Genomic DNA, 19824 nt, shown 5'->3' on the forward strand with positions numbered 1-19824 from the left:
AAATTGAAGATGAATCACCTGAAGATGTACATCCCGTTATTGAAGATAAGTATGAAAAATTATTCAATGAACATGAAAAATTAAAAACAAAATATAAACATTTATCAGAACTAAAAAGAAACCAAAAAAACCGTATAATCATGTTAAACAAAAAAATCAATTTACTTTCCCAAAAATTTGGAGAACAAACTAGCCAAACACATTGCTTAGAAGAAGCTTTAAAATCAATTTTTAGTAAGACTCAATTAAGCCTTATTACAAAACAACGAAAAAAAGTTATTTGGGGCACAGATGATATATCAAAGGCTTTTACAATAAGATATCTAAGCAAAAGGTGTTATATTTATCTTAGAAATAAATTACATTATCCTCTTCCACATGTTTCCACATTAGTCAAATGGGCTTCAAGATTAAGCTTTCGTCAAGGCATTTTATCGGATGTCATTAGAATAATGAAAATAGCAGCACTTAACTTCAATGAGTTAGAAAAAATATGTGTCATTCAATTCGATGAAATGAAAATACAAACCGCTTTTGAATATGACAAAAAAAATGATCAGTTAATTGGGCCATATCGCCAAATGCAAGTAATTATGGTTAGAGGCTTATTTAAAAATTGGAAACAACCTGTTTATGTAAACTTTGATCAAATCGTAACACCAGAAATCCTTTATGAAATTATATCTATATTACATGATAATTCATATAAAGTTGTTGCATGTGTATCCGATTGTGGAGGTGCTAATATAGGCTTGTGGAAAAAATTAAATATATCTATTGAAAATACTTATTTTTTACATCCTACCACAAATGATAAAATTTATTACTTTGCAGATGCACCTCATCTTTTGAAACTCACTCGCAATTGGCTAATAGATACAGGGTTTGTTCTTTCAGATGGTTCAAATGTAAATTCAACACCGTTAAAAGAGTTATTAAAAATAACCAAGTCAGAAATTTCTACTTGTCATAAATTATCTGAAAAACATATAGAATGTGTAAAGGCTGAAAGGCAAAATGTGGGATTAGCAGCCCAACTACTATCACATAGTGTCGCAACAGCTTTATGCCATTACAAGCCTGGATATAATAAAATATTATCTGAAAATACAGGAAAATTTATTGAAGTAATAAGTAATTGGTATGACATTATGAACTCATATACATCTACTGAAACACTATGTACAAAGAAGGCGTATGGCTTAAATCTTTCAGAACAAAATAAATGTTTGGATAAAATGCATGAATTAATATTTTCAATGAGATGTAATGGAAAAAACACTCTACAAACTTTCCAAAAAGGAATTTTGATATCTATAACATCTACTAAATTATTATTTGAAGATCTGAAACAGAAATATAACATAGATTATATCCTTACACATAGGTTGAACCAAGATTGCCTTGAAAGTTTTTTTTCTACTATTCGAAGCCGAGGAGGACTTCATGATCATCCTACGCCATTGAATGCAATGTATAGAATAAGAATAATCGTTCTCGGCAAAAATCCTGGAGTTGTACAAGAAAAACTTAATATTGAAATGGAACATAATAACACAAATGTAGAAGAGTACTTAGTAGCTAATGTTATAGCAACTGCAGATATTAAAATAAATAATAATGAAAATGATGATGAATTATCAGATAGTAGTTTATCATCATGTGAATCATCTCAAAATAATTCTGAAACACCAAATAAAGAAGATGGTTTTATTTATCTTTGCGGTTGGCTCGCTAGGAAATTCAAAAACAAATATCCTCATTTAGGAAATTATACTAAGGACAACAAACCTGATCATTCCTATAGTGCACCAAGTTGGCTACAACATTTATCATATGGAGGTTTAACAGAACCCACTGCGACTTGGGTTGAAAAAGCTAAGGTTTTTGAAAATATGTTCAAAAAGTTTCACAAAGACAAAATTAATCCTGATGCTAATATTGTCAAAAGGCTAACGAAGCTGATAAAGAAAAAATGTTATGACATGCCTGAAGATTTGATTAAATCATTTGTCCTTCAAAGAACTTACATTAGAATAAAACAACTTAATAATAATTTAATTGCTACACAAAAAAGACCTTACAGTGATACAGATAGGAAGTCAAAAAAAAAAATGAAAAAAATTACTACTTAGGTAAATCTTCTTCTTCTCTTCAGTTTTTATTGACCAATGAGGTCTCTATCCAGAGCTACTGCTACTTAGATAAATACTTTAATATATTTTTGACAACATTGTATTATTATTTTTATAATGGATTTAAATGTATTTATAATAATTATTTATTTGTATTTTATGGTTTGACTTAATAAATATTTTGCACGGTTATATACATAGAATATTTTTCCTTTTTAGCTTGAACTTAGTATAATCAAAGTGTTATTCTTTTCCCAACTATTATCAAACCAATTAGTTACATTAGGTAAGTATATTGTTTAATATAATTTTTTAAAAAAAGCTAAAAATTCTGTTATTTTTGAAGACATAATATATAAAGTTTGAGATTAAAATATTGAAAAACAGAGTTCAATGTGTTCTGTAGAATATTACCCTTTATTAGTTAAAAAAAAATGTGTTTGATTCTACAGAATAGGATCATTATTTGTGTGGACTAAATTACATTGGAATTGGGCAATTTAAATTATGTTTCAAAAAAATTAAAGAAATACACATTTAATTATAAGACCTTGTAATGAATAGATTTAAATATTAAATTTTTTCTAGTAGACGGTGATCAGTATAATATAATATATAATATCTGTTTAAATATCAATTAATATTGAGAATAATTTCGATAATTAATGTGTTTACTGACTTTACTGTTTATATTGTTATTTGTAATATATTTTGTACATCACAGAATACATCGCGGGAATGATGGGTCTATTGTGACGTCATAATCAGTAATTGTTTTTGATTGGCTAACAGCGCTTGGCTTCGACCGTTTAGTATATTATCCGTGGACTGGTCTGTCCCTGACCACCCACATTACTCTCGTACACCATCTACTATAACTATTGTATTTCGGTTAGGTTTATTTAATTCTGTTGTGATTTGAGGTATATAACTTTCATATTGGCTATTTATTATATAATTATCATATTTATTTAAAATATTATCCATTTCTTATTTATATTACCAAATATATATTTTTTTTTAAATAAATGGATAAAGTAAAAGTAAAATTTTTTATTGAAGATGAAAATAAAAAAAAATCTTTATTTGAATTACCTTCACGTGTTTTAATTATAGGACCATCTGGTTGTGGTAAAACAACCTTGTTGTATAATCTGATTATAAATTATTGGATTCCTTATTTAAATCTATATATTTTTACAAAAAATATTGAGCAACCAGTCTATAAAAAAATAAAAAAAATATTTGATGATATACCTTCTATAAAAACACATTTTTCTAATGATGAAATAATATCTGTAGATCAGTCATTCTCAAAGTGGGCGATAGCGCCCCCTAGTGGGCGTTGGTGGTCTTCAGGGGGGCGGTAGGATGCCCGAAGGAATTTTGGGGGCGTTGAGTTAGGTTTAGGGGGCGATATAAAAAATTATATACATAAATATTATTTATTTTTAATATAATATAATTTTTTTAATATAATATAATTATATTATATTAAAAAAAGTCTCATTTAAATATTTATACATATATTAATACAAAATGTAATATAGTAAATCTATATTTATCAAAAAAAAAATACCACACATTCACTGATCGCGGATTAACTAATAATATAGCTAGTATATTATAGCTAATAATATACCACCAATACGTGTGCGACGCGATGGCCCACGGGTTTCCAGGTATTGTCGTGTAGATATAAAAAGTTCCTAGAAATTTCGTCGATGTCGTCGTCGGTATTTAATGATCATTAGCGTTATCGTAACGGCGACAATAGTCGATAACTTAGTATTTATATTTTATAATATTATATTGCGTCCAATTTACGATGCAAGACATAACTCAGGCTTTAGTATACGATTTGGTGTCGAACCGCGCCGACCGCGTTTAGATTTTGTTTTTATTTTTTGTGCACGTATAAAATATCTACATATTTCTGAAGTGAAAACTATGTCGGAAGCAAAAAAGAAAAAAAGACAATACAGTGCGGAATACATAAAATACGGATTTATTCAAAGTCGGACAAATCCATCATCGCCAATGTGCCTCATATGTCAAAAAACATTTTCAAATGAAGCAATGAAACCTTCTCGATTACTCGATCATTTTAATAAAATGCATTCAGATATGAAAGACAAAGATGTGACTTACTTTCAAAATATGGAAAAAAAGTACGTAGCTCAACCTACTTTATCAACGCTTTTTTCTGCGGCTTCTAAGCAAGACAATGATGGGCTTCGTGCGTCGTACAATATATCACTATTAATTGCTAAAACAGGCAAACCACATACCATTGGGGAAGACTTAATTTTACCAGCAATAAAAGAAGTAATAACAACTGTGCTCCATAAACCAGCGGCAGATATTATCCGAAAAATTCCTTTGAGCAATAGTTCTGTACAAAGACGAATTGATGAGATGGCTGAAAATATTGAAGAATCATTGTGCAATCATTTGAAGACTTGTCAATTTTCAATTCAGTTGGATGAGTCCACTTTACCAACTAATGAAGCATTATTGTTATCATATGTAAGGTTTATAAAATATGAGAAAATATGTCAAGAACTATTATTTGCGAGAAATTTAGAGACAAATACAAAAGGAGAAACCATATTTAATACACTAGAAAAGTTTTGTGATGAAAAGCAAATCCCTCTGAAGAATATTATGTCAATTGCTACTGATGGTGCCCCAGCTATGACAGGGCGACACAAAGGCTTCATAGCGCATTTAAAAAATAAAGTTCCAGACGTGCTTGCTGTACATTGCGTCATTCATCGCCAGCATTTAGTTGCAAAAAATCTGAGTGAACGCCTGCATACATCACTGCATTATGTTATTAGAGCAGTTAATAAAATCAGAAGCAACTCACTAAATGACAGATTATTTAGTCAACTTTGCGTTGCTAATGATGAAGATTTCAATCGATTGCTGCTTCACACAGAAGTGCGCTGGCTGTCAAAAGGTACTTGTCTGACTCGATTTTACAATCTGTTTGACTCTGTGATAGAGTTCCTGAAAAACAAAGACACAGAACTTCGCGATAACCTCATCACATCAAAGAATGATATTTCGTACTTGACAGACCTCTACAAGTTATTTAATGATGTCAATCTCCAACTTCAAGGTGACGACTTGAACTTGATTAAAACAAAAACTGTCATTTCTACATTCGTTGCCAAACTGCAATTATACAAGAGAAATATTGGTAGACGTGAATTTAATAACTTTCCTAATTTAGCAGCAGCATCTTTTATCAACGATGACTTGGTTGTTTACTGTCAACACTTGGAGAACCTCCACAATGATTTCAAAGAACGATTCCAGGACATTTTAAACATGGACATACCAGACTGGGTATTAGATCCTTTTTCAAATGTCAGCACAGCAGAATCATCCCAGTTAGAAGAACAACTTTTAGAATTGACCACAAATGAGGAAATCAAATTCAAATTCAAGAATGGCTATCAAGAATTTTGGCTGCAAAAGCCAATCATGGAACTGTACCCTAGTTTATGGTCGATTGTTCAACGATTTCTGATAGCATTCCCGTCATCGTATTTGTCTGAACGTGGATTCAGTGCTGTAGCAACACTGCTAACAAAAAAGAGAAATCGGTTGCTTGTTACCGAACGCGGTGATTTACGGCTGTTTTTAAGTAAATTTGAGCCAGATATTAACAAACTCGTTAATGCACATCAAGTTCATCCATCACATTAAGTAAATTTTATATTTTGAATTCATAACTTTTTTAGCATGATTTTAATAAAAATAATTTTAATGTGAATAATTTTAATTATAAATGTTTCGTTTTAATAAAAATACTTTTAAGTATGAAAAATTATGCGTTTTAATTGCTGTCATCCAAAAAGCTAATTTAAAATTGATGTTAGAACTCAGAAATTAGATATAGCATATTAATATAGCATATAAATTACTACTATATAAATTTTTTTTTTTGGGGGGGCGCTAGATAATTTTTGATTCTCAAAGTGGGCGGTGGATGAAATAAGTTTGAGAACCTATGCTGTAGATGATTGTGAACCAAATAGTTTAGTGATTTTTTATGATTTTCTAAAAGAAAAACAAGACATGATAATTGAATATTTTATAAGATCAAGATCAAAGAATATTAGTGTTATTTATTTAACACAAAGTTATACTTCAGTAGATATAAAAACAATAAGAAATAATTTGAATGTCTTAATTGTTTTTAATCAATCAAATTATTATATTGAAAAAATATGGTCCGATTTGATTAGTGAAGATGTACCTTTAGAAAAATTTAAAGAAATTAATAGAACTTATTGTAAAAAATATGATAAAAAAAGTAAAATAAAAACATATGGTTTCATAACAATAGACTTGATAAAAAATTTAATCTATGACAATAAAGGTAATAAGATTTTATATATCGATGAATGATTATGTTTTAATTTAATTTTGTATAGTAAATGGATATCAAACAAATTCAAAAAGAATTAAAAAAAAAAATTTAAAAAAATGTTACATTTGAAGATCAAACACAAAACAATTCCAAGGTAGGAAATAATTTAAAAAACACATCAGATGTAAAGATTCAGACAATAATTAATAAGAAAAAAAAATTACAAAATAGGTTTAAAGATGTATTATTAAAACCTAATGAAAAAGAGACTGTTATTATAAAAAAAGATGATGAAGGTGAAGATGAAGATAATATTAAAAAAGAAAAAAAACAATTAAAATCTACAGATGTAAATAAAATAATTAATCTTAAAAAAGATTTACAGGGTAGATTTAGAAATACAGTTGTAAAACAAAAACATGTAATTGAAGAACAACAAAAAAAGTTTGGACCAATAATAAACGCATTAACAAATGTTAATACAACAATGAATGCAGTTAAAGATGTTGCTATTAAAACTGAAGGAGACATTCAAAAATTAAATTAACCCTATTATTATCAACCTAGAAATCCAGAATTAAAAAGATTAACAAGTTCAGAAGAGACTTTTGGAACTCCAAAATATTCTAGTCAAAAATCAACAAGTAATTCTCCATTACCTAAAAATGTTATAAACTTAGGTGCTATTTCGACAAGATATTTACCAACTGTAAAAGATACTAATTCCAATAAAGAAGATGATATTCATATGATTGGAAAAGATAAAATAAATTTTGAAAATGATAATATAATTTTAAATGGAAAAACATATACAGGAACTCTAGGTTTGTGGAGATTATTAACTCATGTAGATACTACCAATCCGAAATTTTATACAGATGATGATTTTAATATTTATAAAAATATATTAATTGAAACTAATTCTATATATCAAAACAATGATCCTTCAACGAAAAGAGCTAAATCAAGTCGTGGTGAAAAATATAATGATATGATTAAAAACATTTGGAGAGAAATGAATGGAATTAAAACGAATGAAAATAATGAAGAAACTATGGATAATAAAAAGAAAGAAAATACTGATAATAAAAAAATTAATAAAAAGAAAGAAAATAATGCAGATAATGAAATATTAGCTGATGATAATCAAATAGTGGAGGGTTTAAAGAAATACACAGAAAATCGTATTGAATATCGTAATATTAGTAATGTAAACCAAGTTATAGATAATTTACAGTTTATTTCTGCAGAGGAAAGAGCTGGAAATAATAATTTTAAAAACGAAAAACTTGGTATTCTTCATTTGTTTAAAATAATTATGGAAAACCATATTGATACTCCTGAAGGTATTGAATATTTACTAAAATATGTAACTTGTTTACCAAAGGAAGTGAAAATATCAAAAGAAAAAATAACTAAACGTATACATTATGTATCAATTGAAGAAAGTACAGGAAATAATATTTACCATGATGAAAAACTTGATATTCTTAATATTTGTATTAGAGAAATGGAAAAATTAATTGATATACCTATTATTGGTGCAGATTATTTATCATCATATGTTTCATGTTTACCAAAGAAAATTATTACAGGTTCAGGAATTGTTAATTTTCTTTTGAATTGTTCAAGTTTACCTCAAATACATTGGCCTGGTTATAATTATTTAGGACCGGGAACAAAGTTAGAAAAAAATAAAAAACCTATAAACAAATTAGATGAAGCTGCGAGAGAACATGATTATTTTTATAAAGATAATAAAGATACTAAAACAAGACATATTGCTGATAAAATTTTAGAACAAAAAGCAATGGAAAGATTTTATGATCCTCATAGTTCTATAGGTGAAAAAACTGCAGCCATTTTTACTGCAAATGTAATGAATGTTAAAAGACGATTTGGAATGAATTTAATTTAATTTATTTTTTTTGTATTATAAAATGAATCTAAATTTAAATAAAAAACAATTTAATAAAATATTGGAAGCTCATAAAAATAATAAAGATGTATCAATTCTAATTGAAAATAATCAAATTGATAGTGGAAAACATAAATTTATTCTTGAGCCAGAACAAATAAGAAAATTAAAAAACGCTAAAAAAAATAATACCAGATCAAGATTAGAACTTAAACATGTTCAAATTAAAAAAGGTGGATTTTTACCAATAGCTATTGCTGTGATTGAAGGCGTAAGTGCTTTGGCTGCAGGTGCAAGTGCAGTTTATACAGCAATAACTGATGCTAAACATAAAAAAAAAATTGGAAGAAGAAACAATTCGACATAATAAAGAGATGGAAAAAATTAGATCACAAGGTTCTGGTTTAAAAAAAAAAAAAAAAAATATTGAAAAAAAAATTAAAAAAATGAATAAATTTGAAATAAAAACATTTAGAAATAATATTGAAAAATTTGAAGGTATTTATACACGGTTTTGGATTAAAGAAAATAATATAAAAATTGACCCATTGAGTAATATAGATATAAATTACTTTGGAAATAAAATAAAAAATTATAGAGGGTGTTTTATGTTAAATTACCTACAACACCATGGAAAAATGAATGTGGAGTATTTAATTTAAATGATTCTACTCAAAATGGTTCTCATTGGGTTGCATGGAAAAAAATAAACAATACATTTAAAATATATTTTGACACATTTGGTCATATAGTTGGTGAGCCACCAAAAGAACTTTTAAAATATTTGGGTAAAGATAATCTTTTTTGTACTGTTTCCCAATTTCAATACTATAATGATCCACCTATATGTGGTCATTTATGTTTAGAATTTATTGAAAATTATAAAAAATTTATTTAAATATCATAATTTTTTTTAATAGAAATATTTCTATTAAAAAATAACAACTCGTTTAATATGTTTTAAATTATATTTATTTCTAAATAACATAACAATATATATTTAACAACGAGTCAACGAGTTGTTGTTTTTTTTTTTTACGTTAACGTTAGCGTTTACGTTAACGTTTTTTATGTTAACGTTTTTTTACGTTAACGTTTTTTTTATGTTAACGAGTCGTTGTTATGTTAACGAGTTGTTGTTTTTTTACGTTGACGTTGACGAACTAGACTGATTATTTTTCTCAAAATCGAAAATTTAAATCGAATATAATACTTACGAAGTATTATATATTTATATATTATAATACCTATACAGTGTTGTATAATAATAATAATAATAATAATAATAATATATTTATATCAACGTTAGACTGATTATTTTTTAACATCCGGTATTGAATATCTTATCATAATATATATGGTATGTTTTTTTTATCGAATTATTTAAATAGTGTTTAAATAATCATTATACATGCCCAAGTGTTGTAGCTCAGTGGGTTAACGCGTTTGATTTAAATGTGTTCTTGGTCGGATTGAAACTAGTGGGAGAATGTGTGGCGCCCATATTCACCTACTAATTTCATCAGGCTTTGAAGACGTTTACGGTAGATTGTATAGGTGGGTGCACACACCTATGCAATCTACTGAAAAACTGTCGTTGACCTGCGAATAAAACACTTGGGTAATTTCACTGTCCCACGATAGCTTTGCAGATATCTGTAAAAGAGTTCCGGCCTCCTTTTTCCTAACGGGTATCTGCAAAGCTGGGAATGATTTTATAGATTTTTTACATTTTTTTTCCATATTTCTATTAAAAATATTAAAAAATAACACGATCGTATAAGAACTATATTTCATTTAATATTTGATATTATCAAGTCGGATCAACACAGATATGTTTTATATGCTTATCTACACTACATATTAAAAGTTTACCCCCCGCTTCATATTTTTCATTTAAGTATAATTCCGTTGCTATTTATGTTAGAATCTTCATTTTTACATTAAACATTTTTGATTTTAATTCTTTATAAGTCCCCCTCATAATATCATAGTGTAAAATCGTTTTCAAAGATTTTTGGATTTTAATTAATTAATTTCATAAGTTTTACGAAAAATATTCTTGAAGGATTAATATAAGTGAATAAACTCCTGATCCACTTATATGAATATCCACTTATATTGGAATTTAATAACACGTGCCCCATTTGGGCACGTGTTAAATATTGAACATTTTTTTAATAGAACAATTCTATTAAAAATTTAATTAATTATATTATTATATTCTAAGCATTTTGTGATCGGAATCTGAACAGTCAGAACACAGTGACACCGAATTCCGAATTTGACCTAATTCTACAGACTACAACGAACGACAACGGTCGTATGTCAACGGTCGCCGTCGGTAAAATAGACACACGGTGGGGGAAACATCTGTCCGCCGCCGTCGAAAACTGGTCGCCGCCGTCTACGTTTCTTATTTTAAACAGACTATATACGTAGCGTCCCTAGTGGTAGTTTCTCCGCCGTATTAGCAATTTGTTTAAAATAATTTTAACAGTAATTTGTATAATTTTTAATTTCGTAATTGAAATTATAATAATGAGTGATCAGCCTTCCTGTTCAACAACTGGTGATGGTGTTTCGCCGGTAAAAAAAAATTCGAGAGGAAAGGTAATACATTTTTCAAATTAGGTGTATTGAAATAAATGTATAATATATTATTATAATTAGGGCTGCTAGGTTAGTATATATTAATTATATTATAATACCTATAGTTATAGTATATATATGTACTACTTTATTAGTATCGATTATTACCAGCTAATAAATTTGAATTGGTTACAATATACTTATATTATAATCGATTATATTACAGGGCTTTAATCCGATATTGAATACCGATTTTGAACACCGTTGAAAACTGAAATCGATATCGAAACTCTAAAAACGTGATAGGAAAAAATAAATACCAATATCCAAAACCGAAATCGAAATCAGGAAAAATTTTCGGTTTCAAGCCCTGGATATAATTTATGTATCAAAATATTGTAATCTTTCGTTATCTGTAATCAGAATTTAAATTCATCTCATATAGGGTAAAGTAAACAGTTATTGGCACCCTTTAGAAAAATGTATATTTGTTTCCAAAATGTCCTAAAACTACAGTTATTGGCACTACAATTCAGTTATTAATTTCTCAATTTCAGTTATTGGCACCTACTTTAAATTGTTTATTTTACAACAAATTATATTTGAATATTGTTTTGAAACAGCCCGCCGTTAAAATATATTTAGTATTTATATTAAGTATACGTTAGTAGTATATAAATGTATGTCCTGGGACAGTTTTCAATTTTCATATTATATCAATAAAAGATAACAAAGAAAGCAATGTGCAAAAAGATCAGAAAATTGAAATGCAATAATAATAAAAATATTTTTTCACAAAACTTATGAAATGCAAAAATATTAAAAATATTTTCCGCAAAACTTATTAAATTAATTAATTCAATTCCAAATGCAATATTTCTTAAAAATATTTTAAATATAATTGTTCTATTTAAAATAAAAATCTAAATGAAAAAAAATGTATTAAAAAGAAATTAATATTTAACGCTCACCCAAATAGGGGACGCGTTATTATTATCTATTTTTCTAATCTTTTTGATTTTGATTTCTAATTAGTGTATTGAGATGGTTTACAAAATCATTTCTATCTATATTTATTTTATAATGTCCCCAAGCTAATGTATCAATACAATTTTCCAAAATAAATCTTTTATCATCATAAACACTTAAAGCTTTTTTGTTTTGTTCTACAGTAAAAATATCATGTTTCTTAGTTCTAAATAAATTTTGTTTAATATATTTTGATTTTTTTGTTAGTAAACAATTTTGAAAATCATTAAAACATATTTTATTTTCTACAACATTTTTTTTAACACCTTTAGCTTTTTTAATTTCTTTTTCAGTATCTAAGATTCGATGTGAATATAATTTAGATCTTAAACCTATAAATTCAGTCATAATTTTTCCATTCAATTCATCTTTGAACTTGCCTAAGACTTTTTTGTTAACTAAAGGTAAACCATAAATATTATCTTTTGGATAATCTGAAGTGTCAAAATGATCTAACATAATTTTCATATCTTGATAAAAATCATTAGTTTTTATTTCTAATATAAGTGAATCTGTATCTGTATATAACAATCTAACTCTATTTCCATATTTTTTCTTTATAATATTATAATAAAATTCATACGTTAACATTTTAGATAAATCTAAAATACACATTCCTACATATATTGGTTGTTATTTATTACTTTCATTAAATCCATTTTAACTGAAAAACGTAAATGCTCAGGTATTTCTTTCAGAGGCTTTAATAAATATAATAAAAACAATCTATCGGCGTCTTCTCCATAGTTATTCGTTTGTTCTTTACGAAGTTCTACACTTTGGTGTAATGCGTTAATTATTTCGTTTTCAACTGAATTTCTTTGATTAACCTTTTTGTTCTTAGAATTAGGTTCGTTATTCAATACATTAGTATTAAAAGAACCTCCTAAATCATCTCCACTTTCATCGGCATCTGGTATTATATTTGTTTCTGTAGGTTTATTTTGAATAGTTGGTTTTAAAAATAATAACTGATTGTAGTAAACATATGGATTTTTTCTGGAAGTTTCAGACCCTGATTCAAGTTTTTTAATTCTGCTCAATTCTCTTGAAAAACAATCACGTAAACTTTTCCATTTGCGTTGAAAATTTATTCCTAAAAAAATAATCGTGCATAAAAATATATAGGTATTTATGCGTGCTTTAAATTTAAAACTACATCATGCATTTTTTAATAATTAAAAAATGTATATACATATATACTATTTATTTTATCCATTTTTAATAATATTTACAAAATTTCAATTTTTAGTTAAAAATAAGTTAAGTAAGACCTTTCAAATGTACCAACTAGGAATCTACATTATTTTTAAGATGAAGTCAAATGTCAATTACTTTTATTGCTATATATACTTTAATCTCTTATTTAACATACATAGTTTAAAATATTTGGTATAGTATTTTATTAAATTATTAAACGGATATTATATATATATATATATAGGGTTATAGATACCTGTATCAAATAAAGTGTTACACCATTATTAATTATATTGCAATATATATATATTATATAGGGAGCTAAATTGTTCAAAAATTTAAAACTATGAAATGTACATATAATAAAGTGTTATATTATGACTTTTTTTTTCCCGAATACCTCAATACAATACCTAAATTATTTGGTTCTAATTTTTATGCAGATACCTTGCCAGTGGATGTTCTTTTACGGAATTACACCATGAATATCGTCTAGGAATTTCTACTATTTCTGGATTTGTTACTCAAGTTTGTGAGGCTATATGGAATAGATTGAAAGATGAATGTATGCCTCAACCATCAACACAAATGTGGCTCGAAATTGCAAATTTTCCTAATTGTATAGGCGCCGTCGACGGTAAGCATATCAGAGTAATTAAGCCCACCGACACTGGTTCATTGTATTACAATTACAAACATTATTTTTCCATTGTATTGATTGGTATTTGTGATGCCAACTATTCATTTGTATCCATAGATGTAAGTGCTTATGGAAAGAGTAGTGATTCTTCAATTTTTAAAGAATCTATGTTCTATAAAAAAATGATGAATAATTCTTTGAATATTCCTAATCCAAAACCGATTTCAACGTTAAACTCAGAACCAATGCCATATGTAATAGTAGGTGACGAAGCGTTTGGATTATCGGAAAATATAATGCGACCATAATATGGTGGAAAAAATTTAAATATGACAAAAAAAATATTCAACTATCGGCTGTCGAGAGCTCGTAGATACATAGAATGTACATTTGGCAGGCCCGGCGTTAGGGGTGGGGGGGGTGTGGGGGGGTGCAATACCCCCCCACCAACGAATAACCCAATTATATAGTCGGCATATATAGACATACGCTGAATAAAATTAAATAGTCGGCAATAATTTGAACTATAGAACTAGATTGCGCTAGCCGCTAGTTGGTATTACAAAAACATTTTTCGTGTACGGCTACGGCTACAATTCCCGAATCATAGGGCAACGAATGTATTTATAGCCGTAGTCGGAATATACGTACGTCGTTATCTTAGTCTTAGATATTTGATTTGATTTATTGATTATTGTTGTGATCGACGATCGTACTTCACCGCTACAATAGTACAATATATTATAATTGATAATAAATAATAAAGATTGTCGACAATTGCCTATTGCTATTCTGTACTTCTGTGTTCTGTAGTTCTGTGATGACTGTGAGAGTGTTATACCGAGTTGACTTAACACAGTTTATTTATTCGTTTGTGTTTTATTAATTTGTTCGTTATGAATTGCACAAATACGAAAAAAAGAAAACGAACGAAATTAGAATGTTTGGCATGTGGAAGTATATTTGATGATGATTATAGAAAGAAACATGAAACTAAACAACATGAGGGTAAAAGAGTTTTAGTGAAGCATGTTGGAGCCCCAGAAAATCCATTTATAGCTGCAGCTAGGCTAAAGCAAGTGACAGAATCGGTAAGTGTTAACTTTTTTCATTGTAAAAAAAAAATAATAAACTTTTTAAATATAAAAATATGCTTTGAGATTTTTTGTGTAATTGTGTTTATAACATAATAGTGACTCATTCAAATTTTTTTTAAAGGATTCGCTTCAAACTACAGAATTACACTTTGAAGAAATTATCACCGAGGATAGAAAACATATTTTAGAGCCTCTAGTAATTACTTTTATTATAATAATTTTTATACTCCCATGTTATTTAAAATTACAAGTTTAAATTATATATTCTATTATAATTGCTTACATCAGAATGAATTTCAAGTTGAAAAATCAGTTGTAAATGAGAATAATAGCAGTGAAAATAAGTATGCAGGAACACCAGAAAATCCGTTTACAGCAAACATTAAGCAAAAGCAAGTAACAGAATCGGTAAGCATTAACATTTTTATTGTTAAAAATAAAATATTGCACTCTAAACTTATTGATTGTAAAAATATGATTTGAGTGGTTTTGTATTTATAACATAATAGTGACTCATTCAAATTTTTTTTTTAGGATTTGCTTCAAACTACAGAATTACACTGTGATGAAATTATCACCGAGGATAGAAAACATATTTTGGAGCCTCTAGTAATTACTTTTATTATAATAATTTTTATACCCCCATGTCATTTAAAATTACAAGTTTAAATTATATATTCTATTATAATTGTTTTTATTAGAATACATTTGATGATGTAAATGATAATAATAGCAGTGAAAATAAAAACTTTGATGGTGAAGATGCAGGTTAGTAAAAATCATTAAGTAATAACATAAGTAGTGCATAATAAAACTATAAAAGTGGACCTTTTGATTAAAAAAAACATGCATGTACCATAATGGTGTTGGTATATAAACATTATAGAACTTATAGATACTAATCGGATAAATTTAAAATATTTTTATTATTAAATATAAAGTGTATATATTTTGTTATAACTAAAAAATGTAATAAAGAATTATTTCATAATATTTTAAAATATAATATTGCATGTAATGTAATACAATATAATATTTATTATGTTATTCTTAGGAGAGAAATTCTTAGTTGGTAAAGAAGACAATTATGATTGGATAGCTTGTGCAGGAATGCTTGAAACAATTATTAACAGCTTTCAAGAATGTAATGCTTTATTAACAAAACTTAAGACAGAAATATCTCCAAACCCTATATCTTTTTTAGTTAATACATCTGAGATTGTGTCTTCTTTAAGGATAAAATCAGAAAAGTATATAGAAATTACAGAAAAAGTTATAAATAATTTATTAAAGCCTTCACCAGAAAGAGAGAATGATAATATTATAGATCATTTTCTTGAACATGATCCTGGAAAAAGAAAACGAGTTGAATCGTTATCACAAAGAAAGTATCTTCTTAGTCTAGGACCCTGTCAACCTAAGCTAGCCAAATACCCTAAGAATTCCGATATTTCACCAAAAAAGCAAAATCAGTTCACTTCAGTATGGTTTACTGAATATCCTCATTTGGAATATAGTATAGTAAACGATGCTGTTTATTGTTTTATTTGCACATTATTTCCTAAAGGTCCAAATAGGCAATTTGCTGATCCAGCTTGGGTTGAAAATGGTGTTAGAGCCTGGAGTAAAATGAAAAGCCGAGGTAAGCAAAAACCTGGAAAATTAACTCAACATTTTACTTCGTTATCTCATAAATCTGCATTAGATGATTTTAGCAACTTTTTAAATAGTTCTAATCACATTGACTGCTTGTTAAATAAATCAAATCGTGTTCAAGCAATTGAGCTGGACCATAAAAAACGTTTTCTTTAGGACATTTTATGTATGTTATTTGATATATCTCGTACTCTAGCTCGACAAGGTTTGGCATATAGAGGAGACGGAGATGAACAAAATAGTAATTTTAATCAAATTGTTTTGCTATTATCTCGGCATTCACCGGTGATGAAAAGATGGTTGGAGGAAAAATCGTTTCGAAATCATAAAACCACATACCTTAGTCATGATTCTCAAAACGAATTTATTAAGTTGTTAGCTGATGATGTAAAGAAAAAAATTATAAAAGATGTCACACATGCTGGTATATACTCTGTTATGGCAGATACTACCCCGGATATTTCACGAAATGATCAATTGTCAGTTTGTGTACGTTACATAGATTCATTAGGGGATGTATCAGAAAGGCTATTAGATGTATGCCAGGCAAAAGATAAAACTGGATTAGGTGTTGCGGAAAAAATTTATGAAGTTTTGGTTGAAAATAGTTTACCTGTAGATAATATTGCTTTTCAATCTTATGATTATGCTAGTAGTATGTCAGGTAGAATAAATGGAACACAACAAAAATTATCAGAACTAGCTGGCCATATGATTCCTTTCATACCATGCCAAGCTCATAGATTAAACACCTTTCTTGAGCATAGTTGTGATGCTAGTATTTTAATATGTGATCTTTTTTCTACACTTGAAAATCTATACGTTTTTTTCTCGGCTAGCACTAAAAGACACATTCACCTTAAGTCAAAATTAGCCACCATAGAAAATTCATTACAACTCCGTAATCTTTCAAAAACTAGATGGACAGCGCGTGCGGAATCTATAAAAGCTGTGTGGGTTTCATTTGAAATAATAATTGAAACTTTACAGGAGATAATTAATTTGCAAAACATGGACAAAAATACACGAAATCAAGTACTAGGACTTGTAAAAAAACTTCTTTCATTTGACTTCGTTGTTTCCTTATTTTTCATGAAAAATATAATGTACAAGACCAAAATATTAACGGAAAAACTTGAAGCTACTGAATTGAACATACTTGATGCTTTAATGTTGATTGATTATTCAATAAGTAGCTTAAATGAAATGAACAGCGATGATACAGCAACGAACAACCTAGTAAGCAGTGCAATAACATTTTCTGAACAGTTAGGTATTGATCCAGTGTCAGATTTTAATCGCCATCATCGGAAAAGACTTTTGCCAAAAAGAATTGACCAAAATCCAAACACACAGTGTTCGATTGATTTACCTACTTTTTATCGAGTAGAATTTAAAAAAGTTCTAAATACTTTGATTGTTTTATTGAATGAACATCTAAAAAAATCTTTGGTGACATTTGAACCAATGATTACTTTGTTTAAAATGCCATGGAAACAAATTTGTTCAACAGAAAATGTAAAAAAAGTAATCGAACTATTTCCACCGGGATGCAAAGATTTTAAAATGAATGACTATGACGGAGTGATTGCCGAATTGAAAGTTTTAGATCACCAGTGTAACGTGAAAAAATTGGATAGCTTGACAAAAATATTTAAATTATCTGAAGATTGTAAAACTTGTTTGCCAACTGCAAACAAGCTATGCAGGCTAGTACTTACAGCTCCCGTAAGTACTGCTTCAAACGAACGTGCTTTCAGTAAACAGAAAATCGTTAAAAACTATTTACGATCGACTATGGGAGCAGATCGTCTTCAACATTTAATGTTACTTTTTAGTAACAAAGATATTTTGGATTCTATAGATTTAAAAAGTTCAGTGAAATCATAGTCACTATTAAAGGAGAGAAGGATTAAAATTTAATTTATTCAACTACCCACCTATTTACAATGTTGAAGTTGTTGTATTTTTATATAATATGAATAATATGATATTATAATTTGTATTCTATTGTTTAACTTTGTTAATATCCAATAAATTATTAAGACACCAATTATTGACTCTCTTTTACACACGCGTTATATTACAAATTTTTCGTTTAGTATGTATTTCACTCTAGTATCTATTATTTTAAAAATTAGAGTAAATTGATCAATAATTTAATTTAATTAAATAAAAAAATTGATTATTTTGAACGCAAAAATTTGCCATGTTATTTGCGTGTAAGACAGTCGACCAAGACAACACTTGTGGTTCATGTTTATGAATGTAGTCGGCAAATTCGTATATTTATACCCCCCTATCAATATTTGCTAGCGCCGGCCCTGACATTTGGAATCCTTTCCAATAAATGGAGGATTTTTCATCGACCATTAAACGAGAAACTTGATTTGGCTCAAAATATAATCAAAGCTTAATGTATCTTATACAACTTTGTACGGGCAAGAGATGGATATCGGTATGATGATACTTTAACAGTTCAAGGATTGGAAAATATAGAAAACACAAATGTAACAAGAGGATTACAAAATGATCAAGCTGTGAGAGATAAGTACGCAAATTATTTTGTAACCGATGGTCAAGTTGAATGGCAGTATAGTAAAATTTAAGTTTTTATATCTAAATAAAATTTAAATATTATATAAATACTTCTTAACGTAAATAAAATATTTGAATATATAAATAAAGTTAAATTTATGTAGTTCGTACAATGTAGTAATAATAATAGAAAATAATTTACGAAAAAGTAAGTAATATACATTTTGGATATTTTAATAATTTTTTTGTTTATTATTTGAATCGCGGACGAAAAGTCCGAGCACATTTTTATTGTCAGAAAAAAACTCCGAAAATACAAAATATTCTATTAATTTTCATTTATAATTATATTATATATATATAATAATAATATATATTATTTATTATTATTACTGTAGTGATCGGTTTCTATTTTTTTAAATTTTGAGTTTTTTCATTCTATTTTATATTACTACTCACCAATTTCCTTTTTCTCTTGGATTGTGTTTTCTTCACAGGAAAATATATCTGTAAGTTCTTCCCAACATTTTTTTTTAATATCACGATTGGAAAAATCGCTACAAGCAGAGTTCCATATTGCCGGGCGATTTTCTATTTCAATAATAAACTTTTCCGAATCAAAGTTATCCATG

General features: G+C 27.7%; 3 protein-coding genes across 3 annotated transcripts; all 3 read left to right on the forward strand.

Moving 5' to 3' along the window:
• The first annotated feature begins 4082 nt into the window (after positions 1–4082).
• LOC132937321 (SCAN domain-containing protein 3-like) lies at positions 4083–5855 on the forward strand. The gene has a single exon (XM_061004148.1). The coding sequence runs from the start codon at positions 4086–4088 to the stop codon at positions 5853–5855; it is 1770 nt and encodes a 589-aa protein (XP_060860131.1). The 5' UTR covers positions 4083–4085.
• A 6883-nt stretch (positions 5856–12738) lies between these two features.
• On the forward strand, positions 12739–14209 carry LOC132932897 (uncharacterized). Its single transcript, XM_060999245.1, has 2 exons — positions 12739–12746; positions 13705–14209. Exons 1-2 carry the CDS (start codon positions 12739–12741, stop codon positions 14207–14209), a joined length of 513 nt encoding a protein of 170 aa, XP_060855228.1.
• Positions 14210–16822: 2613 nt separating this feature from the next.
• On the forward strand, positions 16823–18544 carry LOC132932898 (uncharacterized). Its single transcript, XM_060999246.1, has one exon. It carries the CDS (start codon positions 16823–16825, stop codon positions 18542–18544), a length of 1722 nt encoding a protein of 573 aa, XP_060855229.1.
• The last annotated feature ends 1280 nt before the right edge of the window (positions 18545–19824 follow it).

The sequence above is a fragment of the Metopolophium dirhodum genome, chromosome 1 (assembly GCF_019925205.1).
Source record: "Metopolophium dirhodum isolate CAU chromosome 1, ASM1992520v1, whole genome shotgun sequence".
Taxonomy (NCBI): Eukaryota; Metazoa; Arthropoda; class Insecta; order Hemiptera; family Aphididae; genus Metopolophium; species Metopolophium dirhodum.